The sequence below is a fragment of the Mytilus edulis genome, chromosome 11 (genome assembly GCF_963676685.1).
Source record: "Mytilus edulis chromosome 11, xbMytEdul2.2, whole genome shotgun sequence".
In the NCBI taxonomy this organism is placed as follows: Eukaryota; Metazoa; Mollusca; class Bivalvia; order Mytilida; family Mytilidae; genus Mytilus; species Mytilus edulis.
Window position 1 is genome coordinate 14,751,187 of NC_092354.1, and position 9,077 is coordinate 14,760,263.

The 9,077-nt window shown below is 33.1% G+C and overlaps 3 protein-coding genes across 3 annotated transcripts; all 3 read left to right on the plus strand.

The window, feature by feature from the left end:
• Positions 1–4,852: 4,852 nt before the first annotated feature.
• On the plus strand, positions 4,853–5,239 carry LOC139494008 (26S proteasome non-ATPase regulatory subunit 10-like). The gene has a single exon (XM_071282174.1). The coding sequence runs from the start codon at positions 4,853–4,855 to the stop codon at positions 5,237–5,239; it is 387 nt and encodes a 128-aa protein (XP_071138275.1).
• A 127-nt stretch (positions 5,240–5,366) lies between these two features.
• Positions 5,367–5,915, plus strand: LOC139494009 (ankyrin repeat domain-containing protein 29-like). Its single transcript, XM_071282175.1, has one exon. The coding sequence runs from the start codon at positions 5,367–5,369 to the stop codon at positions 5,913–5,915; it is 549 nt and encodes a 182-aa protein (XP_071138276.1).
• Positions 5,916–5,960: 45 nt separating this feature from the next.
• Positions 5,961–6,932, plus strand: LOC139494010 (putative ankyrin repeat protein RBE_0220). The gene has a single exon (XM_071282177.1). It carries the CDS (start codon positions 5,961–5,963, stop codon positions 6,930–6,932), a length of 972 nt encoding a protein of 323 aa, XP_071138278.1.
• The last annotated feature ends 2,145 nt before the right edge of the window (positions 6,933–9,077 follow it).

The window sequence follows — 9,077 nt, forward strand, 5'->3', positions numbered from 1 at the left end:
AATAATAACAATAATAATAATAATAATAATAATAATAATAATAATAATAATAATAATAATAATAATAATAATAATAATAATTAGAATGATAATATAGATAATAAAAATTCATGTTTCTTTTTTGACAGTGATTATTTGACATTATTTGAAAAGACGAATTTAGTACGAAAATCATGTCAGGTCTTGGGACAGTCCCTTTCGTATCCAGCAATGGTTCATTAATGACAAACTATGCGAGAATTGGTCATGCGGCACAACAAGTGTTTCCAGATATTTTACAAGTTATGATCTCAATAAAGGAACCGAAATATAAATTATATGCTGATGTATCAACAAATTTGTTCCTTAACCGAAATTTGCGAGCAGATGAATGGTCATTGATTAACAATGTTGGTGCAAATGGTTACGTTAATTGTGATATTCCATTGATTTATAAACTTGTCAGGAATTTGAATTTAGTTCCTCCTCCAACTAAAGGATGGGATTTCCAGATTCCACCAGCATCCACCGAAATATTACCTGGTGATGATGTTGAGCAAATAAGAAGAACTAGAAATGAGATTCTGCACAGAGGGAATGCACAAGTTTCGGATTCTGATCTCATTGATTATTTTACCACTTTCAAATCCATTGCTGTTCGATTGGAAGCTTTCCTTGGAAAGCCAAGAGGAGAATTTTTAAATAAAATTGAGTATTTGGAGACTTGTTGCATGGATGAAGAGACTGAACAGATATATTTGAAACGACTTACCTCACTAAGAGATCAGGACATAAATGTGTTAAAAGCTGTGGCAGATTTACGATTAGATCTTGACAATCTTATGAATAAAGGTAGGAACTCATATATTATTTCACAATTTCAACGTTCCGCCATGTTGAATTAAATTGCAGTTTGGATATGTGGGATGAATATATTCAGTCGAAGTGAGATGTAAAATATGATGTATTGTAAGTAGTGTTCCACGCTGTCTGTCAGTTAAATAAAGGCAACAGTAGTATACCGCTGTTCGAAATTCATACATCGATAGAGAAAACTACAAATTAGGGTTACAAACTAAAACAATAACGTATCAAATTTCGAGAACTACGACACAACAGAAACACAACACAAAATCTTGTGGTCTTTATGTTGGGTGATGTAATCCAAACTTTCTATCCAACATACCTTCATTTACAAATCCTTATAGTTCTACTGAGGCCACACCATTTTAATTTATTGCTGTCTTGGGCGAGCGACCGATTTGAAAGTTATAATAAAAACAAATTGCAAATATTTATCCGAAGCTTGGAAAGTAAAGGCGAACTTATAAATTTTTTCTTGAAAACATAAAATAAAAGGTTGTGAAAATATTTATCAAAATCAGCTTTTGATATGAGTGGGTTTTTTTCTTATTCACCAAGAAATAATTGAATAATTATTTCAATTGCTTTAAATAATCTTCATTGGACTGTCATATATGTCTTTCCTCATTCATGGGACATGGCGGCGGTCTTTCAAGAAGCAGGAACTGCTCCTCCTTCCAGAACACCTGTGTTCACCTCTAGTTTTTTGGGGGATCAAGCTGCTGTTTAAACCGTGTACATTTTAGTGTTTTGTGTTTTATAATGATTTTCTGTGTGTCTGTCGTTTTAATGTTCTCATTTTAGATCTTTGTCTTTTTTGGCACTTATAAGATGAGTGGTATATATGAATAAAATGTGACATGAGTGCCAATGAGACAATTCTCGATTAGGTTGTAAATAACCCCTAACATAATGAGTAACGTTAACCCCTCACTGTTATAACTTTTTTTATGATGGGTACCTTCAAGTGATATACAGTCAATTTTTTTAAACCAACTTTTTTGTACAAAAGGGCACATATTTATATTATTTAAGAACCTTTTCCCAAAGAGCTAAACATCTATCTGGTATTATGTGGTCAAAACATGTTCAAGAGTTTTGCAATATTCCTGAACTCTAATGAATATTTTCTTAATTATCAAAATTAAGTGGACCTTTAATTCAGAAAAGTTGTTCCAAATAAGATGTATTTTCCACCCTTTTAAGTTTATAAATCTGAGTTGTTTTCTTCTTTTTTTTCTACAACAGTAAAATTACCCCTTGTCTGAATTCATTTAGAGGGTTGTTCCCTACTGATAATGTATTGAAAGTTAATACAATCACAGGTCATAGAACAGCCTTTAACACGCGTCCCAGACCAAACAGCATGCTATAAATGACCCAAAAATTACTTGACTAAAATAATTAAAACAGAAAAACTAAGGATCTAATCTATATACAAACGGAAAAATACATATGAACCACACCAACAAACGACACAAACTGAAAAACAGGCTTCTATCTGAGGACAGGTACATAGACATAAAGCGGGTTTGGATAGTTTTGTTCCTCCGGCAAATATACTATTGCAGTTGAAGTAACACTACTCCTTCAGAAGTTCTCCATACTTCTTTCTAACAACGCAAATTAGCATGACTTTGCAGGGGAATGTATGTAAGGGGGAAGGACACCAATGTAAATATATCTTTTGAATCTTTACAATAAAAAAAATGCGGGAAATAGACACGAATACTTTTCCGGATGCGGGAGGCGGGAATGCAAAATAAAATTTCCGTTTTGAAAAGCATATGTGCGGGCGGATCCGTCGAACAAGGAATTAAATTGGAGTGGACTAATTGGTAATTTTTCATTCATGGAATATGTTTCACTGTACGACAGGCTAAAAACAATAAATGGTGCAATCAAACCATCAGAATCAGAATAAATGATGCAATTAAACAATCAAAATCCGATTAAATGCAGACGCAATTAAACAATCATAATCGTAAGAAAGATTTAATATATATGTTTTCACATATGGTTTTGAAGTTTTACCCTTATGGATAGACGTTGACGTTGAGAAAGTATCATAATTTGTGTATCATTGTTATGATTATTTCCTTGTAGAAAGTCATCAAATCGAAATTGAAGAATGGGAGGAACAAAACAAATTATTCATTAAAACAGATGCTGTTGATTTCGTTTTGGCATCCTTGACAGACAACAACTGCTGTACGGTCATTGGTACATCAGGAATTGGAAAATCGGCAACTATTCACCATGTAGCACTGTTTCTACGAGACACTGAAAGTTATCGTATTATTCCTATACATAGTCCTTCCGATATTGAAAAGTACTTTCAAAGAAATTGAAAGCAAATATTTATAATCGATGATATATGTGGAAAATACACTGTCATCCAAGCAGAAGTTGAAAAATGGATAAAACGGAATGACTTAACAAATCGTGTGTTAAAACAAAATAGCAATAAAGTACTAGCTTCATGTCGCATTCAGGTATTCAATGAAATTCAATTCAAAAGACTACAGTTGTTTACCAATCACGTTTGCAACTTATCCTCTGATATCTTTTGTCTATCACCTACGATAAAACTACAAATTGCCCGCCAGTACTTGCCTGAATCTGCCGTTGAACTGATTAAAAATGATTTGGAAAATTACGAGTTCCTGCCTTTAATGTTTGCACTATACAAAGCGTTGTACCATGACAATGAACACATTGACGCTGTTAAGTTTTTTAGGAATCCGTTTAACATTTACACTAGCGAATTAGAAGAGCTATGGAATCTTCTCGACAAGACGAAATTTTGTGCGCTATTTCTACTGGTTATCCATAACGGCTGTTTAGATATACAATCTATCTTTAAAGATCCAGAAAGTGAACTTAAAAGACAAACGCGAGAAGATGTCCTTGAAGATTGTGGAATTCCGAGAAACACTCTTCGCAAGCGCATTCTAGAACAACTGGAGTCTCTTGTTCCTTTATTTATAAGAAATAACTACGATAATTCGCGACAAGTAATATCATTCTCTCCGATACACGATAAAACGTTTGACTTTCTTTGTTTCTATTATGGCAAAAGGTTTTAGGTATCATTTTTACGATTTGCTGACAGTGAGATGATATACGAACGTACGATGCTGAAATCATTAGTTTCGCCGGAAGACAATGTTGAGGAATTTACTATCTTGATAGATGATTTCCACGAGCCTCAGGATGAATTCTTTAAAAGAATAGAAGATAATTGGTCCAAAGGAAAGTTTGATACTTTATTTTACAGCAGGCAGATGAATTGTGACACATTCAGGAACAAACTTATTAATTTTCTGAATAGATTACCCAAACAAAAATGCAGAAAACTTTTTGGTATCAACAACGGAGAGTCAGTCGTTCACTTCAACTATATAGATGACGGTTGCTCTGGATCAGTTCCCCTCTCACCTTTGTGTTTAGCTTTCAAAAGAAATTTTACAGATTTAGTAAAATATATTTTGAATTTTATTAATGACACAAATGGAAAATCATTTTCTTTTCTTCTTATTAAAGCCTGCTCATCCGGGCTTTCAGATGTGGTCAAGATATTGATACATATGGGTACTGATATAAATGTCAAAGATGCGAATGGATGGACTCCTTTAATTGCAGCATGTGAACATGGTCATACAAACATAGTAGAAATTTTACTTAAATTCAAAGTAAATGTAAGCCAACCTGATAGTTATGGATGGACGCCATTAATGAGAGCATGCGGGAAAGGTTATGCAGATATAGTAAAAACTTTAATTAAAAGTGGTGTAGAAATAAATCATAAAGATAAATACGGACAAACACCTTTCCTGTTGGGGATTGAAAATGGCCATTTAAATGTTATCGAGATTCTTTTGAGTAGAATCCCAAAATACGAGGTTGAAACTCTCCACTAATATATGCTTGTAACAACGGATTAAAAAATGTTGTTAAGCTTCTTATACAATACGGCGCTAATATCAATATAGTTGACATTTATGGGATGTCACCTTTATCAGCTGCAGTTAAACACGGCTACAGAGAAGTAGGTATGCTTTTATTAGCAGCTGGGTCAATATTTTACGGTAACAGTGAAAACATATTAGTATTGATGAAATGGGCCTTTTACAATGACAATACAGACATAGTTCCAATATTAACCAATGTTGATCCTCTAGGCAATGCACATGGTTGGATTCCACTAATTGCTGCCTGTATCAACGCCCAAGAGGAATTTGTAAAGTCGTTATTAATTCAAGGGGCAAACGTTAATGTGTCCGACGAAAATGAAATGACTCCTCTTACTTGGGCTTGTAAATTTGGACATAGAAATATCATCACAGATCTAATAGCTAATAAAGCCAATTTGAATTTGAAATCACACGCATAGTATAACATCCAAAAAAGACAATGATGATATCATTCGATTTTTTGTAGAAAAAAAAGAAGAAATGAATTTTTCTGATCTATATAAAAATACACGGCTTGTATATCCCCGTCGAAAAGGCAATATTGATATGGTTGGATTATTGATAGCAAATGGGGCAGATGTTAATATATCTGATGCACATGGTAGCTCTCCTCTCTTAATTTCATGTGAAAATGGCAATACGGATATGGTTCGATTATTGATAGAAAAAGGTGCAGATGCTAATATATATGGTGAATACGGTAGCTCTCCTCTCTTAACAGCATGTGAAAATGGCCATATGGATATGGTTCGATTAATACTAGACAATGGAGCTGCGGTAAATATATTCAATCACTTCGGTCAATGTCCTTTCTTAGCAGCATGTGAAAATGACAATGATGATATTATTCAATTACTCATACAAAATGGATCAGATGTTAATATATCTGGCCAATGTCGTCGATCACCTCTCTTAGCAGCATGTGAAAACAGTAATGATAATATAGTTCGATTACTTATAGAAAAGGGAGCAGAAATAAATGTATCTGACGAATGCGGTAGATCCCCACTCTTAGCAGCATGTGAAAATTGCAATTTGGATATAGTTCGATTCATTATAGAACAAGGAGCAGATATAAATGCATTTGATGACTGAGGTTACTATCCCCTTTTAGTAGCATGTGAAAATGACAATGATGACATGCTTCGATTGCTAATTGAAGGAGGAGCAGTAGTAAATGTGTATAATGACGGCACTCACTATCCTCTTTTAGCAGCATGCGTAAATGGCAATAACGCTATGGTTCGATTTCTATTTGAACGAGGAGCAGTAGTAAATGTATCTGATAACTGTTATTACTCTCCTCTCGTAGAGGCTTGTGAAAATGGCAACGAAGAATTGGTTAGATTTCTAATAGAACAAGGAGTAGCTATTAATGTTCCAGATGATGATGATTGCTATCCTCTTATAGCTGCATGTGAAAAAAACAAATATAATATGGTTCAATTTCTTTTAGAAAAAGGAGCAAAAGTAAATATAAATGACAACTGGGGTGTCTCTCCTTTATCAGCAGCATGTAGAAATAACAATAACGAGATTGTTGAGTTACTAATAGAAAATGGCGCAGTAGTAAACGCAGATGTTATCGAAGTCCAATCCCCACTCGTATTAGCATGTAAAAATGACAATGTTTACATGTTACAATTGTTAACAAGACTGGAAACAGACCATACTGTTACTTTATATGAGGGAAATACCTTGTCCATGTTGGCTTGTAAATATGGCAGTTATAGTATTGCAAAATTTCTAATTGAACATGGATCCATTCATGAATCCATACATCATACTTCTGTTCAAGTTGAAACTACTGATACTCAATGTATAAATCATAAAAATGAACTGGGACATAATACTTTAATGTTGGCTTGTATGGGAGGAAATAAAAGCATTGTCAGCCTAATTATTAACAAAAAAACTGATGTGAACGTGCGTGATTCTTATGGAATGACTGCTTTGTTTTATGCGTGCAAAAATGGATTCTCTGAGATTATCGAAGTACTAATGCTCAATGGAGCGCACGTTTTGTTAAAGGATAAACATGGGAAAACGCCATTGACGTATGCTAATGAAAACAAAGATCGCAAAATCGTAAATGTGCTTACACCTATATAAATCACAAATATGTTATAGAAAGCGTAAAGTACCTGAAAACGAACCTCATATTGAAGTGACCTATGAACGAGCGGCAAATGTGGACAAGAATATGAAATAAATGAAAGAATATTTTAGTTTTTCGTCGTTGATTGCGACTCCAATCATGTCAATTACTAGATGAAATGAGATTTTGGTTTCAGAAAACACCAAGCAACCGGTATATTGTCTATATGAATTAAACTCCATTATAATATATAATAATCTTTTATTCGTAAGCAATACAACTTATAAAATATTGAACATAAGTGATATGAAAGCAATCTGTTCATGAGGATATAGTGGTATTCAGCATACCAACACAGAGGGTTTAAGAACTATTCATGGTGACATGCAAAATGGAATATATGAAACAAGTACTGACTAAATTCGTCGAATTTGTATTAGTATACACTTAGCAGAACATTACGTTGTTATTATCTTGATAACGTGTTATAGTATTCTTTTATTTGTCTTTATGAATATCACTTTTACTGTTTCGTTTCGTTTCGCTTTTATTCCATTTCGTAGTTTACAGGTATCCATCTATTCACCCATTTTTTTTAATTTTTAGTATGTTAATCAAAAATTTAAAAGATCAAACATTCAAAAAGCGAAATAATCAAAACTGCACGTTAAGTTTAGAACTTTTAATGTTTGATCAAATATCTAAACTATCAAATATAAAAAAGTAATTTAGAATTTTGATATTTTAACGTTTTGGTGAAAATTTCTAAATTTCAAAAAAAAAATCAAAAATTTGAAATTTTGATGTTTTTAAAACTTTGATCAATTTTTTTTAAGTTGAGATGAATGCGAGTAATATGTCTATTGTAGAATACAGGATGATTGGGTGAACTGCGTTTGTTTACTTTTGAAAATACAAAATAAATGATTTTAAAGTATGTTTAACACAATTTCATTAGAGTTTTACTTTTTAATGTATCATTACAGAAGTTAAAGTTAAAAGTGTAATTAAAGAACCTTAATTCATAACTGAATGCGATTCATCCAAATGTCTAAATGGTATATCGGATGATTTCTGATTTGAAATATTTGGAGGTGTGGCGAATTTTCATTGTGGTTTAGTATGACAACTCGGTATGCAATTCAACAACAGAGAATAGTTTTTAAATGACTTTGATGTTGATGATATTTACAATTTAAAATACCAGCTAGTCGTATTGATGATCACTTAAATAAACACGGGTATAACCAACGTATGGTCGATTTCGGACGTTGTGCGTTGTATACCTTCGTCTATTTTTTTCTATACGTCCGTTGCGTGCTTTTATCATAGTGTGCCGTTCGTTAGTGATCGAAACATCTAGAACAAAATAAGCTTTTTTGTTGAAATACCTATCTTTTATTTTTTGTTAGCACGCAATTGAAACTACAAGTATATATAAAAAGATGTGGTATACGAGGCAATAGCTAAGACAGCTCTCCATCTAAGTCACAAATTGTAAAAAGTAAACCATTATAGGTCGAAGTACGGTCTTCAACACGGAGCCTTAGCTCACACCAAACAGCAAGCTTTAAAGGGTCCCAAAATGCGTCGTTTAACATTACGGAAATTCGCATTACTTTCCCGGGGGGTTTCCGCAAAAAAAGTCTACGTTTCCGGAAATAAATAAATAACTTTTCCAGGAAAATAGTAACGATTCCGGAAAAAATCAAATTATTACTTTTCTGGGTAGATAATTTAGGAATACCTGTTGAACTAAAACTAAAGTCATAATAAAAATGAATTAAATAAAGACTCGACACCATTCGTTGTTCCCTTTTCTTCGGGGTCGAGTGATGATGCCCAAATGGTTGGTTGAAACAGGAACATATATATAAGTTAGATATACTGTTCCCAGGTTGAAATCTCGAATTGCGATCTATAAAAAATCCAAAATAGAATCTGCATTTATGATCAGATGGAGGATCTACTATTGATTCTTCAAAGCATTCTTTGATCTTATTATTTGGAAAGTAAGGCACAACAAAGAAATGTGTCAGTAATTTTCCATAATCCGAATCTTTGTCCTTGTAATCCGCAGTAAGACCTATCGACTGAATTTTACGTGGACATTGAGTCTACTTTTAGGTAATTTTAGAAATTACTTTCGCCTTTCTCTG